The sequence below is a fragment of the Girardinichthys multiradiatus genome, chromosome 5, assembly GCF_021462225.1.
Source record: "Girardinichthys multiradiatus isolate DD_20200921_A chromosome 5, DD_fGirMul_XY1, whole genome shotgun sequence".
Lineage (NCBI taxonomy): Eukaryota > Metazoa > Chordata > Actinopteri > Cyprinodontiformes > Goodeidae > Girardinichthys > Girardinichthys multiradiatus.
The window spans coordinates 6,776,972-6,798,745 of NC_061798.1; the positions used below are offsets into that span (position 1 = coordinate 6,776,972).

The window sequence follows — 21,774 nt, forward strand, 5'->3', positions numbered from 1 at the left end:
GGCAGTGGGTTTCTCCCTGCGCCAGCACTGAAAACTTTAGTCCACGACCACCTGCTGGGTGGGCCTCACCCGATTTGTATAATTGCCCTCAGACCAGGTAATCAGTGCAAGAGCACTGAATTTTGGAAAATTGAAAAGCAAGAAGAATGGCGGGCTACAAGTCACTGTCAGGGCTGCCTCGGACCTGACCGCTTGTCTGGCCCTATCCCTGCAGCCCACCTGCCCTTCCTGCAGATGCCTCCCTCTGGAGGCTCCATCTTCTCTCTGCTAGGAGAGGAATTCATTGGTAACCAACATAAATGACCCGTTATTAGGCGGCCAGATGAACAAAAACAGAATGCAACAGGTGCCAAAGCTTGCCTCATTACATCCATTAGGAACACAAAATAAGCAAATCAACTTTTGGTTCAGATTACAGCAGTTAAGGAGCTGAACCACCAGCATCATTGTAATCCCTGAAAGGTTGTTGTCTTTGTTGGTTTATGTGAGCTTTTAGCACAGGGTCAAAAGTTAGAGTGCAAACGATCACAACACTATTGCTCCTTTTCCATTGCACGTGGAAAGTGGAAAGGCTCCAACTTTTGAAAACCCGGTGCAAGTTTCAATACAAATTTACCCGGGTAGTTTCAGTCTCACGATCACTACACCGTTACAATAAACATTTAATGATGTGACCTGAACAGTCTTAGTGAGAGCTGAGGCCATTAAATACAGCATCATGCTCATTGCTCACCTGTCATGGCAGCATGTGTGTGAAGTAAACACAGGGTTAAAGTTCATCATTGCCTTTGTTTTATTTGATGATTGTGGTTTTACCAAAGCCAGTCAAATGCATCTTGTCTTCTGGGACATTTTTGCTGTGACATTTCAAACATGTAATTTGTATTAATGCACACTAGTGAAGAACTGCACAGGTATTTTATAATGTTTACTTTAAAAAAAAGTTTCTCTTGTTGCCTTTTAAATGAAACCATTGATTCTTATTAAAAAGTTTGCAAGTTTCAGTAACACATGTTGGCTTTCATTTAATACTTAGGATGAATGAGCTTGTTCAAAATGTGCATCCACTAGTGGGATGATAAGGTTAATCTTATCTCTATATTAATAATGGTATGATTGTTATAGACGTTTATGTGCTCATTGACTCGACTATTAAGGAGGGTGGATCCCTGAGCCATCGAGCCAGTAGCGTTTGTTGTTCAGAGAATCTCTCTCCTTTCTCTCGGTATTTCCACCATCTTGTCTGCTTAAGCCCAGTAGAAGTCCTCCTCACTACTCAACGCCTCAGATAACTCGTGAACTTTCACCTCACCGAGGCGAGGGAAAATGGTAAGAAAAGTCTTAGAATGACGCCACTAGGAGCTCCTTTTAGTGCTAGGATTATTTGTGAATACGGGTCCTGAGCTCGACTACCAGAGATGATTAAACCATCTGTCCACAGAAACAACTTCTTGAAGTACAGTTGAATGCTATTCATCAGCATAGCAGGGTTTATATGTAGTGCTAGTAGGAATACTGTAGTGTTTGTATCAATATGGACAGGTCAAGTGACTGTAGTAGAAACATTTCAGTAAACTAAGCAAGAAGCCTTGAACCTCCCCAAAAAATATATATTTTTTAAAATCACTGATTTAGAAAAACCCCCAAATATTTGTAGAATTACCAGAATGTGTCAGTTTTAGTCCAGCATTATGTTCTGTACAATTAGTTTTGTGTGCAACAGAATCTAGATGAACAGTGACACTTGATTTCTTTATTTTTTGATCATTATAATCTTGTGTTTTATTCCTGGGAATAAGGTCAGCAGAGCACCCAGTGTTCAGCTATGTAGGAAAAGATGTACAAGCCTTTTTCTTGGTGGCTAGAGCCTGAAAGTAGACAAGATGTTCATGTTTTCCAGAAAGCTGATGCACCTCCACCAACTACACATTCAGATGGTTAAACTGCTGGAGGTTTTGCTCCATAGTTGAAGGTTTGGTGGCTCTTAAAAGAGCCGTTGTTGTTGTTGTTGAGCTGCAGTTTAAGCTCTCTCTCCACGGATGCGGCGGGCCAGCTGGATGTCTTTGGGCATGATGGTGACCCTCTTGGCGTGGATGGCGCACAGGTTGGTGTCCTCAAAGAGCCCCACCAGGTAAGCCTCGCTGGCCTCCTGCAGAGCCATGACAGCAGAGCTCTGGAAGCGCAGGTCGGTCTTGAAGTCCTGAGCGATCTCCCGGACCAGGCGCTGGAAGGGCAGCTTGCGGATCAGCAGCTCGGTGGACTTCTGGTAGCGACGGATCTCCCTCAGAGCCACGGTACCGGGCCTGTAACGGTGAGGCTTCTTGACGCCGCCGGTGGCCGGAGCGCTCTTACGAGCAGCCTTGGTGGCCAGCTGCTTCCTGGGCGCTTTGCCTCCTGTAGATTTACGGGCGGTCTGCTTGGTTCTTGCCATGTTTGCTGCTTTCTCGGAACACCGACAGAAAACTTGAGGTACAGCACCGAGCCTCGCTGCTCTTAAAGAGATCCAGCATCCGGGGAAACTGTGACGCTGTTCGACACCTTCAGCTCCTGATTGCTCAGCGGCTCCTCCTGCAGCTCGGATCCGCCTAGAGAGCCCACCTCCTCGGCTCAACCGTGGCTGCTTATTGGTGGTGGCTCCGTTTCAAAAAAGTCCGCTCAAACTCCCCTCCGCGTCCCGCTCTGCAGGAAGCTTTTCTGGTTGGTCTGTCAGGAAGAGTCCCGCTCTCTCCGCAGACATATAAACGAGGCTTTCGGTCGCAGCATCTCATTTTTCTCGAGACCAATCTCCAGAAAGAAGAGTTAAAAATGAGCGGACGAGGCAAGACCGGAGGAAAAGCCAGAGCTAAGGCCAAGACCCGCTCGTCCAGAGCCGGACTACAGTTCCCAGTGGGCCGTGTTCACAGGCTGCTGCGTAAAGGCAACTATGCGGAGCGAGTGGGAGCCGGAGCCCCCGTCTACCTGGCCGCTGTGCTCGAGTATCTGACCGCTGAGATCCTGGAGCTGGCTGGAAACGCCGCCCGCGACAACAAGAAGACCCGCATCATTCCCCGCCACCTGCAGCTGGCTGTCCGCAACGACGAGGAGCTCAACAAGCTGCTGGGTGGAGTCACCATCGCTCAGGGCGGCGTGCTGCCCAACATCCAGGCGGTGCTGCTGCCCAAGAAGACCGAGAAGGCCGCCAAGGCCAAGTAAAGCTGCGGAGAAACCAACCCAAAACGGCTCTTTTAAGAGCCACACACTCCCTCTTTGAGAGCTCGGAGACCACTACGTGTTTTATTATGTCCAGCAATATATAATGGTCCAGTCAAAGCAGGTCTTCAACATCTTTACAAGACAGCTACAGTAAAACTAGCATCTCACAACTTTAAAGGTAAAGTGGAGGTTCTGCTACAGGTTCTTGATAAAGTTACTGGTCTTAGTCTAACAAATATAACGGATTTAAATGTTTATCTCCTGTTATGCATCAAATTGTGTCTCAAAGCTTTTAAAATAAAACACATTTTATGAAACATAGAACAAATATGCCGATGGTTGATTTGTTTAAAGGCCAAAAGTTGTGTAAGTTCTCAATTCTATTCAATTTAGCAGGGAGAAAGATTTGAGTTTTTCCAAATTTCTTTTCGATCTCTGGCTGATTCACTACTGCATCATTTGAAGACCTGAGTCCAGCCTGTTGGTGTTTGGGGAAAATAAATTGCCCACCCACCTTCCCATGTTGGATTCAATTCACTTTAATTTATATAGCACCAATTCACAACACATGTCGTCTCAAGGCACTTTACAAAGTCAATTCAATGGAATCATACAGATATGAAGTCAAGTACATAAATTCCAGTTAATCCTAAACATTGAACAGTGCAGTCAGATTCAGTTATTTATTCAAATTGGATAAAAAGTTTTTCTATCTAAGGAAACCCAGCAGATTGCATCCAGTCAGTGACTTGCAGCATTCCCTCCTCCTGGATGAGCATGTAGAGACAGTGGACAGTCCCTGACGTTGACTTTGCAGCAATCCCTCATACTGAGCATGCATGTAGCGACAGTGGAGAGGAAAAACTCCCTTTTAACAGGAAGAAACCTCCAGCAGAACCAGGCTCAGTGTGAGCGGCCATCTGCTACGACCGACTGGGGGTTTGAGAGAACAGAGCAGAGACACAAAAAGAACACAGAAGCACTGATCCAGGAGTACTTTCTATAGGAAAAAAAGTATAATGTTAAAGGCAGTAGTATCTCCTTTAGTGGCTTCATCCGTGAGAGAAAGACAGCGAAGTAGATCAAATCTGAGCCAGTTTTCAAGTCTAGAGTATGAAAGACAGCACATACAGGTATGCCCCTTTTCCACTGGCTCATTTTAGCCGGCGCGGCTCTGCACCACTCGATTTAGCTCTACTCAGTACGGTAACTGTTGTTTCCACTGACCCCAAACCGGCTGAAGCTTTGGCGACTGAAGTCTCGCCTCCAGCCATTTTTTCAGAAGGTTAGAAGGTTAGCATTAAGTTGTTGGCAGCAGCAGCTCAGCCGATGTCCCCCTACAGGAAGGTGCCACAGCTAAACACAGAGCCAGGTCAGATGTAGCTTCTAGGAAGAGAAAAAACCGAGAGAACATAAGATGTAAGGCTTAAATAACAGCAAACAATGCAAAATTGGAGAGTAGTATAAGAATGTAGCTGAGAGAGTGAAAGTGGTCATTATGTCTTCCAGCAGCCTAAGCCTATAGCAACATAACTACAGAAATAGCTCAGGATAACCTAAGCCACTCTAACTATAAGCTTTATCAAAAAGGAAATTTTAAGCCTAGCCTTAAAAGTAGACAGGGTGTCTGCCTCACGGACTACAACCGGGAGCTGTTTCCACAGGAGAGGAGCCTGATAACTATCTGCCTCCCATTCTACTTCTAGAGTTTCCAGGAACCACCACTAAACCTGCAGTCTGAGAACGAAGTGCTCTGTTAGGAATATATGGAACAATCAGATCTCTGATGTATGATGGCGTCACAGAGGTTGGACAATGAAACTGAAACACCTGTCATTTTAGTGTGGGAGGTTTCATGGCTAAATTGGACCAGCCTGGTAGCCAGTCTTCATTGATTGCACATTGCACCAGTAAGAGCAGAGTGTGAAGGTTCAATTAGCAGGGTAAGAGCACAGTTTAGCTCAAATTATTGAAATGCACACAACATTATGGGTGACATATCAGAGTTCAAAAGAGGACAAATTGTTGGTGCACGTCTTGCTGGCGCATCTGTGACCAAGACAGCAAGTCTTTGTGATGTATCAAGAGCCACGGTATCCAGGGTAATGTCAGCATACCACCAAGAAGGACGAACCACATCCAACAGGATTAACTGTGGACGCAAGAGGAAGCTGTCTGAAAGGGATGTTCGGGTGCTAACCCGGATTGTATCCAAAAAACATAAAACCACGGTTGCCCAAATCACAGCAGAATTAAATGTGCACCTCAACTCTCCTGTTTCCACCAGAACTGTCCGTCGGGAGCTCCACAGGGTCAATATACACGGCTGGGCTGCTATAGCCAAACCTTTGGTCACTCATGCCAATGCCAAACGTCGGTTTCAATGGTGCAAGGAGCACAAATCTTGGGCTGTGGACAATGTGAAACATGTATTGTTCTCTGATGAGTCCACCTTTACTGTTTTCGCCACATCCAGGAGAGTTACGGTGTGGAGAAGCCCCAAAGAAGCGTACCACCCAGACTGTTGCCCAGAGTGAAGCATGGGGGTGGATCAGTGATGATTTGGGCTGCCATATCATGGCATTCCCTTGGCCCAATACTTGTGCTAGATGGGCGCGTCACTGCCAAGGACTACCGAACCATTCTTGAGGACCATGTGCATCCAATGGTATAGGAATGAGTTAAACCCTGAGGGGGTCGTTTGACTTACAAAACATACAAAAGCAGCATCTGTTGAGGCTTTCTTATACATACAGATTTTTAACAAGTGATTTGCAGATGTGTTTAGGGTCATACTCTGTAAAATCTGTTAGTAGCATAACCTCACCCTGAAATTAAACGTGTTCACTGATTTATTTTCACCTCCAGCCCTGTACCATCCTCTACTTTTTCTGTGTGCTGCTGCTGCATTGCTGCTCCGAAACATACAAAATAGCTTCAGAGATGCATGTCTAAGGTATGTCTGAGCATAGAGGTGGCAGGTTTAAAAAATAAATATGGAAAAAAATCCATCTCTTGGTTAGTCTGGAGCAGCATTTTACCAAAAGAATGTGCAGAAGACTTGTGAGGGGTTCTAGTGCAGCTGAAAACCTCATATCCTAACCCAAACCTTTATAGTACTGTGGAAATAATTAAATGACAAAAAAAAATTCAACCTGACATCAGTCCTCACCTGTTCTCCTTTCTATCAATAATGTGTTTTTTATTCCCTACCCCACACCCTAAGGCTCCCTCTGGCTCTAATAATATTTTTTATTACTAATCATTTTTCACATTTAATGGTGCAGGAGGTGATTTTTGTTTCTGCCAAAGCAACTCAGGTGCATTTTTTTCTCTTCTATTTTGTTTCTAGATTTTTTATAGCAATTAAGTGATATTAATGCAAGAAATACATGGGTATTTGATATTTTATACTTCATTTCATGAAAATATATAAAGATTTGTTTGCATAAAGATAATATGGTTTTATTTTGTACCTTTGATATACTATTAATCTTAGTACAGATAACTCAACTTTTCTGTGAATTTCACCCTCACTTGTTTCCCAAAATTAGTCCACTATTTGGGGATTATACACACACACAATATATATATATATACATATATATATACATATATATATATATATATATATATATATATATATATATATATATATACATATATATATACATATATATACATATATATACATATATATATATACATATATATATATATATATATATATACATATATATATATAGCTTGCCCTTCACAATATGTAGACTCTCCATAACTGATCAAATCTTTTTAAACAGCACCGTTCCTTTAAGATCCTGAAGATTTGGTTCCTTTAAAAGAGCCAGACGTCCTACCACTGAAGCAGTTTAACCATCATTTCAGTTTCGAGCTCTTGTCAGATGCTGACTGGGGGCTCTACAGCCTCTGCAGGTCAAGATGTAGAAGCACCCCTGCCTGTCAATGTTTTAGCTGGAGAGAGAATTTTATCTGACTGTGTTTTACTAATGAAATAAGTTCTTAAGAGAGAGGTGTTGGCTCTGAAAAGAGCCTTTGTTGAGTTAATTATGTTTGTTGTGGATGGAGCTCACTTCTTCTTGGCTGCTGCCTTCTTGACTTTGGGCTTAGCTGCCTTCTTCGCTGGACTTTTCTTGGCTGCGGGAGCCTTCTTCACCACCTTCTTAGGGCTCTTCACCACCTTCTTAGGGCTCTTGGCGACCTTCTTAGGGCTCTTGGCTGCCTTCTTCACCGCTGCAGGCTTCTTGACCTTCTTTGGAGACTTCTTGGCCGCTGCTGGTTTCTTTGCTGCCGCCTTCTTGGGCTTCTTGGCCACTGCGGCGGGCTTCTTTGCGGCTGGCTTCTTGGCTTTAGGAGCGGCGGGCTTCGCAGCCTTGGCTTCGACCTTCTTGCTCATCTTGAACGAGCCGGAGGCTCCGGTTCCCTTGGTGTGGACCAGGGTGCCCTTGGTGACCAGGCTCTTGATGGCGGTCTTGACGCGGGCTTTGTTCTTGTCCACATCGTATCCTCCGGCAGCCAGAGCCTTCTTGAGGGCGGCCAACGACACGCCGCTTCGCTCCTTGGAGGCGGCCACACTTTTCACGATCAGCTCGCTGACGCTGGAGCCGCTCTTCTTGGGCTTGGAGGCCTTCTTCTTGACCGCTTTGGCCGGAGCGGGAGCTGGAGCTGGAGCGACTTCTGCCATCTTCCTTCCTTCCTTCCTTGTTGGCGCTACAACGAGAGTCGGAGTGTAGAGATGAGAAAACCGGAGCAGCAGGATGCCCTTAAACACACCATGAGAACCGTGGAGACTCAGCCCTGTCCGCGGCTGCTCTGTGCAACACGGACGGCTTCTGTTTGTGTTTTCTCGGCGGCATAAAACTGGTGAAAACTCCGCGTTGGAGCAGCGCTGCAGGCTGACAGTAAAGAGGCTCCATAGCGGACTTGTTTCTCTTCATGTTCGGCTCATAAACATCTCGGAGGCTCTCTGCACTTTGTTACTGGAGCTTGAAAACTGCACCGATTCACAGCGGAACACGCTGATAATCGCTGTGTTTTCCGTCCTTTCTCCTCGTCAAATCATTTCCTCCACATCAAATACTGTCTGAAGGCTTTCTAACATGTTTATGTAAAGACTGTGAATAAAAACAGCCATTTCTTGAGCATCATTTTCTTCTAAAATGAAGATATTGTAGCGGCAGCAAACACACTGATGATGGAGTCTCATGGCGCTGCCAGACTTCCTAACAGCGCTGATCACAGTCAGCTTTTCTGCTCTGGACTCCCGATATCAATGAAAATTCACTTCTAGATCATAATTGTGCTCGAACTGAACATTTTTTAAGTCTTTTCCACACTTTGTCAGCCTGCGCTGGGCTTTATAGAGTCAGTGCGAAACAGATTCATTGTGTTTTAGCTCCCTTTGTGTGCCTGAATAAAATGTTAATTAACTGAACATATTTGCCTTTAATTGACTTGTTTCTTAATTATCTGTATTTTAAACTAGATTTGTCATAGTCACGCTTTCTAATGTCCCAAGTTACAAATGGTTTGGATATTGTCACTCACTATCATTATATGGTAACTAGATTACAAGGATCTTACACATTAACAATAGACTGGACTTGTGCCTCAAGTAAAACTTTTTTAGGGACACATCTAAAAACGTGAAGGACATTAATTGAACTGAAGTTACACCAAGTTAAAGAGACAGGGAATAGCCCAGGCCTCCCCCTCAGCCTTGGAAAGGGGGTGGTGGAATCACTCCTTGTTATATGTACATGTGGGTTTTTCTAGGTCACTTCCATTCTCACAGGCTGGTTGCTGGAGCGTGGTAGTGCAGGACACTGGCACAGACAGATGACGCTACGAACACTGAAATGTGTCATGGAGGGTCATGCACAGTCTTGCAAAAAGGCTCAACTGACCTGCCTAAGCTTATCAAAAGAAGTCCAACCAACTCATTGCAGTGATATCATGGTCAGTAGCCATCACTAAAATGTTATTGAGTGAGAACCAGACACTTAGATGTCATGGCAGATAGACTGAAGACAAGTCTCTGCATTTTCTTATCCAAACGGCATATTCTTGATTAGCCTCAAGCTACCAATTAAAAGATTGATGTTTTTCAGCATGTTAGGTACCCTTTGAGTTACAGAGGTTCAAGCCTATTGCTTGCATTGGATTTCATTTTGGTTGTACCAAGTAAAGAGGAATGGATAAAAACGCACACAACCCTTTTCCCAAGTTTGGATTTTCTGTGATATGGTTGAAACTGCCCACACAGTCTTATTTTTGCCTGTCTTTCCCAGACCCAGAGACGTTGACCTAACTCAGGAACGCTCCTGATCGCCCCTCCCGCCTGGAGCAGTGCATCCTCTCTCCACGGCAGCTGCCATGGGCAACCTGACACCAGCTGCTGCAGGTTCGGGAACCATGGCGCGCCTTTGCGCTCGAGGGCTACGAGAATCACTGAGAGCTGTTCCTCTCGGAACTGGAGGAAAAGCGTAAAGGAGCGTTTTCAACCACGGGCTGTGAGCAAAGGCGTCCACTCCTAACGGTGGATCCTCCCGTGGGCTCAGTGAGAACCACAACTAGCATTGTGCGTTTTTCCGTGTGGCGAAAAGACCCACTGATGCTCTCCCGAATCTGCTCCAGATCTGAACAATCAGCTCGGGGTGGAGACTCCAGTCCCCGGGACGAGGACCACCTCTGGACATGATGTCCGCTCCTCTGTTCAGGACACCGGGGATGTACACTGCTCTGATGGAGAGCAGGTTCATGCGCGTCCAGCACAGCAGCCGCCTGGAAATGTTTAGCAGCTGAGCCGACAGAACACCTCCCTGGCTGTAGGCTGCTGCCACTCTGTTGTCTGTGTGGATCAGAACATGCTGATCCTGCAGCAGAGGAGCAAAATGCTGTGTCACCTTCCACACTGTGAGAAGCTCCAGCACGTTTATGTGGAGAGACATGTGGTCTGGCCACTGTGCTCCCACCGCCTGAGACTGACATGTTCCTCCCCATCCTGCTGCTCAAATAGCGATAGCCTTAAAGGGCGAAGCCTATAGGAAATAGAACCCCTGAGGCCTTAACATAATGGCTTCATTTTATTGAATTAGATGATATACAAATACAGCCTATGGTGACTTCTGAAGTTATTTACATTTTAGTGCAAGTTATTTTTTTTATTTTGTATAGTTAGGAAAATCAAGTATCACTTTTCTTCAAATTCAGAATTATTTCTTTTAAAATTCTAACACATCAGTCTGTGTTCATAAAATGTTTTAGTGTTATTAATGAATGTGTGGGTAGAGCTTTGCTGGTACTCACCAGCAATTTATTATTTAATATTAATATTAAATAATATATTCATAACAATAATCACAACAATGTTTTGTCTTATTTTGAAAGTGCAGCATAGTTGTCCTTTCAGGTCTGTGTTAGTTCCATTTAGTTATATAGAAACTGCTTGCTATTCTAAAATCTTTGTGTATGCTATTATCAACTTAAAAATCAATAGTAACTACGGAAGATGGAGGCTTGTAAATTGAAAGTTTCAGTAAGCCTTATTTTGAAGGGATAATTTATACCCTTTTCTATCACTGATTGAGTCCCAGCAGTACTGTTAAGACCAATGCTGCAATTATCTGCTGTGTGAAATATGAGGGCTTTTATTTTTTGGAGTATGTTTTGTCTTATTTTGAAAGTCCATCCTCGTCCTTTCAGGTCTGGGTTAGTTCCATCAGTTATATAGAACCTGCTTCCTATGCTAAATTCCCAGCGTACTATTTTATCAGCTTTATATATGAATATTAACTACAGCAAATTTAAACTTTTATTCTGAAAGTCCTAACGACTGAAACTGTAGAGCTCTGTTGTAAACCCACTTGAAACAGCTTACATATATATACTATCTGACAAATATATAACCATGGCTCAGATTTTAAACAACACCTGGTACACTTAGATTGAAAGCATTAATAATAAATCCTGTTTTCCACTGCTGGTTTGAGCTGCTTAAGTATTTAGGATTATTATGAATCCTTCTTTTGCTGTAATGTAGCCTAAAACTGTAGGAGTGTGTTATTCTGTACAGTATCTGTCAGTTTGACATTGATCAGTCTGATAACCATCCCTTGTCACCAATCATGGAGATTTCCATAGCTCTACTTAATTTACAGTAAAATAAATGTTGTCACTCATGGATTGCTGCTCAAACTTTCACTGAAAATACATGAAAGAGGGCTTGAGAATTAATTGACTCCTGGAGATCGTGAGAGGTTTGATGGAAACCTGTGAGACCTAGAGCAATTTCAAAGAGATTATGTGAAAGCAGAGGCCCGGTCTTACAAACTTACCAAAAATGATGATTGTAGAGAAAAATGTTTGGCAGTGAGTTAAAAATCATTTTCCCTGAAAAAAAAAACGGCTCTAATTAACTGACATCTCCACTCTAGCTGCTGTATTTTCCTGCAAACTTTGTTCCACTTCAAGTCTAAATTTAGGGAAAAGGTAGCAGATATCAAAATACCGTTTTCGCTTATGAAAAGATGACGGATTTTTCTACAAAGTGAAAGTTAAACTGTGTTTCTAGGTGAACGTATGTCCACACAGCAGACCCCCAAAAAACAATGAATTTTAATGATTTCTTCCATCCCTGACTCTATTCATTTCTATGGGGTTTTTGTGGCATGGATTTTCGTTAATTATGTCCCCATGGTAACTGAAAATGCCAATAAAAGTAATAGCACACATCTCGAGACAGAGCTGGACATTTTGATATACATATTGTGTGGGGGTGCATGCTACGTTTGAGGCCACATTGATGAAGACTGAAGAAGAATAAGCCCCCCCAGTCAATGAGCCCACTAGTCTAGCGGAAGAAATTGAGGAAGGTGTGGGGTCCTCATCCGTGCATAACGGGCCCATACCTAACAGGAATGGGCTCACATGCGGTGAGGCTCAAGGGCAAAGGAGACACGTGGTATCATTGGAGCCAGTGTGCAGCAGCAGAGGCACCACAGAGATCGCTGCCAGAGGTCCAGCAGAACCTGAGGGACAACACCAGCCCACCAGAAGACCCTTCTAACCCAATTCAAGGGGCGGAATAATCCCCTAGGGTGAGAAAGCGTTCATTTACACCTAAAGGTTAGTCTACACCTTAGGTGCACCGTCAGATCAGTGGTCCCACCAATAGGGGCAGAATAATCCCCTGGTGAGACCTATTAGCTCCAGGTCAGTCTACACCTGTGAGTGAAGACCAGGACATCACACAGAAGAGGCGGATGTGATTGAGCTTTCCTCTCTTTCACTGGTGGTTGTAGCTGCTTTCCCACCAAAGAACTGAACTGAACAGTCAGTCAGTCAGTCATTTTCTCCCGCTTATTCCATAGTGGGTCACGGGGGAGCTGGTGCCTATCTCCAGCAGCCTATGGGCGAGAGGCAGGGTATACCCTGGACAGGTCGCCAGTCCATCGCAGGGCAACACATATTGTTGATCCTTATCTTCCTTTACAGGTACCTTTGAAAAGAATGGGAGATCAAAAGTTAGGACCCAGGCCCCTTAAGGGTTGGGTCATGGGAGGTATAGGTGCTGTATCATTTTTCACTGTTACATTGATTCTAGGATTGTTGTGTGAACTTCTTTTCAAGACATACTCCAGTCATCCCAGGATCAATAAAAGACAATCCAAACCCCAGGGTCGAGATAAATGCCTCCAGGCGTTTGGGGCAATAGAATTAAATTACACTCTCGGTGCGACCACGACTTTCCAATTTGATCTCTGCGACGTTATCAATTGTAGCTCTTACCAAATCTCAGGCAGCACATGGTTGACGAGGATCCACTATTACCTATGTGCTAATGTTGAACTCTCCACACACTGTGAGTCCACAAGTGCAGACACACCCACCCCTTTGTGCGGTAGGGGGTGGGGAAATACTATATATTACAGCAGACCATGGAATAGCAATATTTTTAACCCTGACTCGACACCTAAACCTGAAGCGCTAAACATATCCCTGATACGCGGTAGTTTACCGAATACCGCTTCAAACGGGCAACAGCCATGCCTTTTAACCCTTAAATCCTTGACACACAACCCCCTAGGAACACACAACGCCCATTTCATGTTTGGTCTTCAACGAGGATGGAACACACAGAATCCGGAAGGCATCATCAAGATAAATTTCGGAAACCACTCCAATCAGGCAGAGTCAGACAATCCTTCAATATCTTCAGTATATCCACGGGATATACTGAAGATAACCTCTGGCTCCAATGGATAGCTCAGACTGCCAAAGAACAAAGTAAATCAGATTGTGTGGCATGCGTGGCTGCAAGACCACATTTAACTACTGACCCTGCTCCCCTCTACCAAGAGGACAATTGGGGTTACAATTGCATAATTCAACTGACCAACGAGGCGTCTCCTGCTAACTGTACAACTTTGGCCAGCATTTTCCCTCCCATTCCTAACAATACTAAAACAGGACCGTTCACACCTACTAATGCCAATGGCACGTATACTTGCTTTAACTGCACATCATCCACCCCCAAAGTGAATGTGGGGCAAATCCCATCAGATTGGTGTAATATTACTACACCGGGTAACGTTATTGGTCCTTGGGCCAGATCTGGACTCTATTATTACTGTGGTGGACATAGATTACTTACCAACATACCTAAGAATACCATAGGGGTGTGTGCAATGGTGAGATTACAGGCTCCCCTTATTCTTTTGAGTAAGGACCTTAAACGTCTACCCACTAAACATGCCCAACAAACAGCTCTCACCCGCAGAAGGCGACGGCATATTATGAAACGTAGCACTGCTGGATTTGATTTAAGTCAGGGCTCCCCCACCTATATAGATGCTATAGGTGTCCCTAGGGGAGTACCAAATTAATATAAATTGGCTGACCAAATTTCTGCAGGATTTCAGAATATACCAATCATTGCTGCCCTTTTCCCTGTGACCCCTAACAAGAATGTCGACCGCATCAATTATATTCATTACAATATCCTACGCCTCGTGAACTTAACTCGAGATGCAGTTGAGGGACTCACTGATCAAACAGGACCTACTTCCCTTATGTCAGTACAAAATAGAATGGCGCTGGATATGCTTCTAGCAGAAAAGGGGGGCAATGTTTGGAGATATGTGTTGCACATTTATTCCAAACAATACAGCACCAGACGGATCGGTGTCGAAAGCCTTAGCAGGCCTCAAAACGCTATCCGCAACCATGCATGAACATTCAGGTATTGATAACCCATTTGAGGATTGGATGATTGGTATGTTTGGACATTGGTCAGGTTTAATCATGTCTTTGTTTATTTCCATAGCAGTATTTGTGGCTATTATGGTGACGTGTGGACGTTGTTGTGTACCATGTATTAGATCTTTGATTGTGCGCTTTATTACTGCAACTATTGAAGGCAAGGCAACCACACCCCCTCATATGATACCTTTGTTGGCTATCCCTGATGACGACGAGGAGCCTGAAGGGGTGTTGAGAATTTGATTCAAGTCCGCTGTGCTTAGGCTTCTGGTATAGACGTTTACTTTTTGTATTCTTTTAGAGAAGTCTTAACAGACTTCAAAAGGGGGAATTGTGGAAATATAAATGCCTTATCATCAGTAGCTAAAGCTAAGATATATTTGGGATTTGCTGCTTATAGATTGATTATTATTAGGAGTTTTTAGTTATGCTTTTGAGAGTTAGAAAAATCCTTAAACAGTAGCCTCTAATGTGGTCACACAATGAGTGTTTATTATTCAAGGTTAAAGCTTGCAGGTGTTTTCTGTCTGTATCGTGAGAAGCCGGCAGTGTATTAGGGAGGCATGGTACTCCTCTCACTGAAGATGTGTGAGAAAACTGAGAAGGGCTGCACAACAAATGTAAAATGTATATTTCCTGTAGTATGTGTGTTCGATAAAAGAACGGTGCAGGGGAGAGAAAAACAGATGTGTTCCTGTCTCTCCCCAGCCGGGTGAACAACTTTATTACTTAGTCCGTGTTTTTCTTTCTTAGAGATTCAAGTCTAGTTTCTCGTACAGAATTGAGATGCTTTGACCAAATAAACGAACGCGCAGGAGTTTAGAAGAACAACTCCAACAGCAGTACACACACATCTTTATTAAAGTACAGAGGAATTTATTAAAGTCACCAATCACTATGAATGCCTCACTGTAAATGTGTGTGGGTGCCTTCCCAAACCCGTCCCTGGCAGATCACCCAGAAAAAATGTTTACGAGGCGGTGTGGGAGGACAGTCTCCTGGTAGGCGAAGATCAGAGATGACTTATTAAGAGATCAAATGTTATTACATCAATAACTGTTGATAAATAAGAAAATATAAAATAACAATTAAACATGAACAGACTGAAAATTATTATATTTTGTTGATTCATTTACTTATTCATTTTAGACAAGATTTTCTTTCTGCTTTGAAACAGCTTTGTTATCTCACACATTTGAAGAAGGTGCTGCAAGTCTTTATGATATGTCTCTGACAGCGTTACATATCTAGAAAATAAAGTTTTGCCTGCTGTTATTTGTTAACAGCTCAGACACAGTTAGACTGGATTAAGAACATCTATGAATATTCATTTTCAACTTTTGCCAATAATTTTCTGTTGGATTCAGGTCTGGAGTTTCACCATTCTAACATATGGATATAACATTATATAAGGTTTAGAGTCCTTGTCTTCCTAGAAGGTGACTTCCCACCCCCGAGTTGTTACCTTTGGAGCATTCCCTGAGTGTAGCCACAGTGGAGAGGAGAACTCCAACAGGAAGAAGCCTGCAGCAGAACCTGGCTTAGTGTGAGCGACCAGCTACCATGACCGAATGGGGGTCCGAGACGACAGAGCATGCAGAAAGATGAAAGAGAAGGGATGATCCAGGTTTACTTTCTATTTTAAAGAAAAAAGTGAAGTTACTGGCAGCCGTATCTAATTTAATAGCTTCATCTAGGAAAAAAACACATCTAAACAGATGTGCTCTGAGCCAGTGGTAAAATCCCTGCAATGAAAAACAGAGTGAATCGCAGAGTTGGCCGCAGCAATAGCTCCTTTAGTTGTTAAGGAGACAGTTAGGGTTAAACACAGAAAAATATGGTCATATTTTGTTATGGATGATCTCATTAAATCTTAACAAGACACACTGAAGTCGTTGTGGTAACATGAAATAATGTGAAAAGGTTCAAAGGGCACACTTTTGCAAGGTATTGTATTAAGTTGCACATCCCATACAACTATGTAGGCTTTCTATCAGGGGTATCTAAAATGTGACCTGAGGGCCATTTGTGGCCCTTTGAATGACTGTGTTTAGCCCCTGACCACAATTGAAAAATGGTACAAATGTGACCCTTCAGCACAGGCAGATGGACACTTGTTTATTTTTTAGAGAAAGGTTTTCACTGACAATTAAGATCTACTTAAAATGGAAAATGTTACATACAACACAAATTATTTGTCATTATTTAACCAAAATTTTTACTGTTATTTTAATCAGACTTTTGTGCACATATTTATTAAATGTAACAAAATACAGCAAGCTCTCCATCATAACAGAATACAATTGATATGTAAAATTTGGAATTTCATGTTGTTTTTAAGAAGGCATTCATGAAAACCCCTTTTTGTTTTGGATCTACAAATAGAGACTTGGGTTTGTTTCATCAAAACATTGCATGTGCAGTGTATTATTGAGGTGATAAAAAATATCACAATAAAATTATTTTTGTATTTTTAAATGAACATCCTTCATGGTATAGCTGGGTTGTTGTTTTGACTTACAATGAAGCTGTTTTTGATTCTCTCATAAAGTCTAACTGCATGGTAAACTCACCGGCCACTTTATTAGCTACACCTTGCTAGTACCGTGTTGGACCCCCATTTGCCTTCAGAACTGCCTTAATTCTTCGTGGCATAGATTCAACAAGGTACTGGAAACATTCCTCAGAGAGTTTGGTCCATATTGACATGATAGCATCACACAGATGCTGCAGATTTGTCGGCTACACTTCAAATGGAGGCCATTTGAGTCCAGTTAACTCGTTGTCATGTTCAAGAAACCAGTCTGAGATGATTCATGCTTTATGACATGGCGCGTTATCCTGCTGGAAGTAACCATCAGAAGATGGGGACACTGTGGTCATAAAGGGATGGAGATGGTCAGCAACAATACTCAGGTAGGCTGTGGTGTTGACATGATGCTCAATTAGTACTAAGGGGCCCAAAGTCTGCCAAGAAAATATCCCCCACACCATTACACCACCACTACCAGCCTGAACCGTTGATACAAGGCAGGATGGATCCATGCTTTCATGTTGTTGATGCCAAATTCTGACCCTACCATCTGAATGTCGCAGCAGAAATCGAGATTCATCAGACCAGGTAACGTTTTTCCAATCTTCTATTGTTCAATTTTGGTGAACCTGTGCAAATTGTAGCCTCAGTTTCCTGTTCTTAGCTGACAGGAGTGGCACCCGGTGTGGTCTTCTGCTGCTGTAGCCCATCCGCCTCAAAGTTCAACGTGTTGTGCGTCCAGAGATGCTCTTCTGCATGCCTTGGTTGTAACGAATGGTTATTTGAGTTACTGTTGCCTTTCTATCAGCTCGAATCAGTCTGGCCTTTCTCCTCTGACCTCTGGCATCAACAAGGCATTTGGACCCACAGAACTGCCGCTCACTGGATATTTTCTCTTTTTCGGACCATTCTCTGTAAACCCTAGATGGTAGTACACGAAAATCCCGGCAGATCAGCAGTTTCTGAAATACTCAGACCAGCCTGTCTGGCACCAACAACCATGCTGCGTTCAAAGTCACTTCAATCACCTTTCTTCTCCATTCTGATGCTCAGTTTGAACTGCAGCAGATCATCTTGACCATGTCTACATGCCTAAATGCACTGAGTTGCTGACATGTGATTGGCTGATTAGAAATTTGCGTTACTAGCAGTTGGACAGGTGTGCCTAATAAAGTGGCCGGTGAGTGTACATGTCAATTACCGAGCGACATCACAACAGACGTGTAGGTTCTTGTTTTGCGCTGCCGTCTTTCACATATTTACCACTAGGGGGAAGCACCACCTTTTTTTTCCTTGCTCTGAGACTACACAGCTTTGCAGCTCTGCAGCTCAGTAATGTAAAGCCAACAAAAACGAAGAAATATAGACATTCATTGGGTGTAAAGTTAATCATAAAATTATGATTCTGTCTGATTACATTCTGTGAATGATCACAGCTTTTTATAATCAGTAAATATTTGTTGAACTGATGTGTTTGAAGAACTTGATAAAGAAATGTATCGCGGAAAAAGGGCTGCTGTAGTCTCTGCCAATTTTAGAGTTTTCTTCTACTGATATGAGAGAAAACGCATAAATTTAAAACATTTAAGATTATTTAATCCAGAAATTAATCAGCATTTATTGAAATAATGAATTCACTGTTCCATTATTACAAGAAGTTGTCCAAGTTCTGAAGTAGCAGAGCAGCCCAGAGCATCACAGTACCACTACCATGTTTGACTGTTGGTTTGACTGATGTTCATTTTCTGAAAGGTTGTATTAGTTTAATGCAAGATGTAAAAGGAGGCAAATGTTTCAAAAAGTTTCATGTTTGTGTCGTCAATCCACTGAATATTTTTTCCAAACGTCTTGGATCATCAAGATGCTTTCTGTGAGAAGAACCTTTGTGTTATGTTTGGTCAGCAGTGGTTTTCACATTGGATGCCATTTTTGCCCAGTCTTTTTTTATTATCGTTAAATCAGGAACTCTGGCCATACTGAGGTGACCACCTGAATGATCTCTCAAAGTGTGGTGAGTGGATTAATTTCGTTGGGCCGGCCACTAATGGGAGGGTTCACCACTATTTCCCATTATGTCTCCTCTATTTGTGGATACTTGCTCTCACTGTGGTTCACTGGAGTCCCAAAACCTTAGGCTTTAAAACTATTAACAGAGTAATGGATGTCAGTGATTTAGTTTCTCATCAGTTCCCGAGTTTTATTAGATTGGCGAATTATGTGTTGCTTTTTAGGACTCTTAGCGAACCTAATTTTTCTTTTTCTATGAAATTTCCTGATTTTGCAGATCTGGCAGTAATCAGGCATGGGTGGCGTTGCCAGAAAATCTGGTTAAATCATAGATAATTCATGATTTAACAAGAGGGGCAATAATATATTCAGACAGGGCTTTGCTTGGATGCGTTTTATAAATGAATTATCAAATAAATATTTTTTTATTTACTAATGTGATCGTTGTCTAATAATAAATGTTTTTTTTGACAATCTGAAATCTTTAAGTTTAATCGGTAGCTAAATACAAACATCTGCAGCAGAGCAGGTTTTTTTCACGGCACCGTAGTTTCCATTGAAAATAATGGCGCTACTGTGTAAAATGTTTATACGAAGCAGAACGTTGTAGTTATGAAAAACAACCTCTCTCATTTCTGGTTTGTGTGAGTTCTCTTTACTTAGCTCAAAATCCATATGTTTGATTAATTTTGCTTAACATCTATTTGTTTTATTAAACTTGAACTTCAGTGTTCTCGCAGGTAGCTAAAATGTGACTATTATTTTGAAATCCAACCGGATCAAGAGGGTCATATTCCTGGAAACTTGACAAAGGTCCGAGCAGTGGGAGCCTTCTCACTCAGTCGCAGTCTCCGCTCCGCTCACGTCACATCAGCGATGTGATAGCCCAGCTCGAGCTGTGTCCCGGATCCCATCCGCGTCTCACACTCTGACATCCGAACAGGATGGACCAGTGGACATCTGAATCTGACTTGATAACCGCTTCCAGTCCTGTTACCTTGTACGGAGAATTTACATTGATCAGCAACCGAAAAGTCAGGTGTTTCGTAAACCTGACCGAGAAGGACCTCATCGTCCAGAGGCTCGCGTCAGCACCTGTCGGTCGGAAAAAAGTGGTGCTGAGTCTGGGGGACTGCGTCGGCTGCCGGGCTTACCGAGAGGATGACAAGGCAGACCCGTCAGCGTACTTTGCAGCCTACTTTTACCCGCTGAGGAAACGCCGCTGGATGAATTCTGCGCCGTGGCGGCAGCGCGTGGAGCAGTGCTTTCGGCTCGCGGCGCTCCAGGACCCGCACGCTAACCTGGAGGAGGCAGAGAAGTGGGCTCGAGCCGTTCGAGAACGCTCTGCCCGGCAACAGCGCCTCAGAGACGGTGAGTGGTCGTTAGCAACGAGGATGAAAGCTGGTTTTAGGTTAAAGTTTATGTACTTTGGAGACAGAGCACCAGGGGCCATCATATATCGTTAGATGTACAGGTCCTTCTCAAAATATTAGCATATTGTGATAAAGTTCATTATTTTCCATAATGTCATGACGAAAATTTAACATTCATATATTTTAGATTCATTGCACACTAACTGAAATATTTCAGGTCTTTTATTGTCTTAATACGGATGATTTTGGCATACAGCTCATGAAAACCCAAAATTCCTATCTCACAAAATTAGCATATTTTATCCGACCAATAAAAGAAAAGTGTTTTTAATACAAAAAACGTCAACCTTCAAATAATCATGTACAGTTATGCACTCAATACTTGGTCGGGAATCTTTTTGAAGAAATGACTGCTTCAATGCGGCGTGGCATGGAGGCAATCAGCCTGTGGCACTGCTGAGGTCTTATGGAGGCCCAGGATGCTTCGATAGCGGCCTTTAGCTCATCCAGAGTGTTGGGTCTTGAGTCTCTCAACGTTCTCTTCACAATATCCCACAGATTCTCTATGGGGTTCAGGTCAGGAGAGTTGGCAGGCCAATTGAGCACAGTGATACCATGGTCAGTAAACCATTTACCAGTGGTTTTGGCACTGTGAGCAGGTGCCAGGTCGTGCTGAAAAATGAAATCTTCATCTCCATAAAGCTTTTCTGCAGATGGAAGCATGAAGTGCTCCAAAATCTCCTGATAGCTAGCTGCATTGACCCTGCCCTTGATAAAACACAGTGGACCAACACCAGCAGCTGACACGGCACCCCAGACCATCACTGACTGTGGGTACTTGACACTGGACTTCTGGCATTTTGGCATTTCCTTCTCCCCAGTCTTCCTCCAGACTCTGGCACCTTGATTTCTGAATGACATGCAGAATTTGCTTTCATCTAAAAAAAGTACTTTGGACCACTGAGCAACAGTCCAGTGCTGCTTCCCTGTAGCCCAGGTCTGGGGAATGCGGCACCTGTAGCCCATTTCCTGCACACACCTGTGCACGGTGGCTCTGGATGTTTCTACTCCAGACTCAGTCCACTGCTTCCGCAGGTCCCCCAAGGTCTGGAATCGGCCCTTCTCCACAATCTTCCTCAGGGTCTGGTCACCTCTTCTCGTTGTGCAGCGTTTTCTGCCACACTTTTTCCTTCCCACAGACTTCCCACTGAGGTGCCTTGATACAGCACTCTGGGAACAGCCTATTCGTTCAGAAATTTATTTCTGTGTCTTACCCCCTTGCTTGAGGGTGTCAATAGTGGCCTTCTGGACAGCAGTCAGGTCGGCAGTCTTACCCATGATTGGGGTTTTGAGTGATGAACCAGGCTGGGAGTTTTAAAGGCCTCAGGA

General features: G+C 43.4%; 4 protein-coding genes across 4 annotated transcripts in view; 2 read left to right on the forward strand and 2 right to left on the reverse strand.

Moving 5' to 3' along the window:
* Positions 1 to 1,738: 1,738 nt before the first annotated feature.
* On the reverse strand, positions 1,739 to 2,551 carry LOC124868140 (histone H3). The gene has a single exon (XM_047364973.1). The coding sequence runs from the start codon at positions 2,429 to 2,431 to the stop codon at positions 2,021 to 2,023; it is 411 nt and encodes a 136-aa protein (XP_047220929.1). The 5' UTR covers positions 2,432 to 2,551; the 3' UTR covers positions 1,739 to 2,020.
* Positions 2,552 to 2,805: 254 nt separating this feature from the next.
* Positions 2,806 to 3,412, forward strand: LOC124868141 (histone H2A). Its single transcript, XM_047364974.1, has one exon. It carries the CDS (start codon positions 2,806 to 2,808, stop codon positions 3,190 to 3,192), a length of 387 nt encoding a protein of 128 aa, XP_047220930.1. The 3' UTR covers positions 3,193 to 3,412.
* Positions 3,413 to 4,122: 710 nt separating this feature from the next.
* LOC124868137 (histone H1-like) lies at positions 4,123 to 8,635 on the reverse strand. The gene is made up of 2 exons (XM_047364971.1): positions 7,284 to 8,635; positions 4,123 to 4,578 (listed from the first exon to the last, which is right to left on the reverse strand). Exons 1-2 carry the CDS (start codon positions 7,892 to 7,894, stop codon positions 4,566 to 4,568), a joined length of 624 nt encoding a protein of 207 aa, XP_047220927.1. The 5' UTR covers positions 7,895 to 8,635; the 3' UTR covers positions 4,123 to 4,565.
* An 11,029-nt stretch (positions 8,636 to 19,664) lies between these two features.
* Positions 19,665 to 21,774, forward strand: part of LOC124867716 (sphingosine kinase 1-like) — a 67,543-nt gene continuing 65,433 nt past the window's right edge. Inside the window, exon 1 of the mRNA XM_047364298.1 lies at positions 19,665 to 20,383. Coding sequence (XP_047220254.1) covers positions 19,957 to 20,383 — 427 coding nt within the window. The 5' untranslated portion in view covers positions 19,665 to 19,956. The remainder of the gene's footprint in view (positions 20,384 to 21,774) is intronic.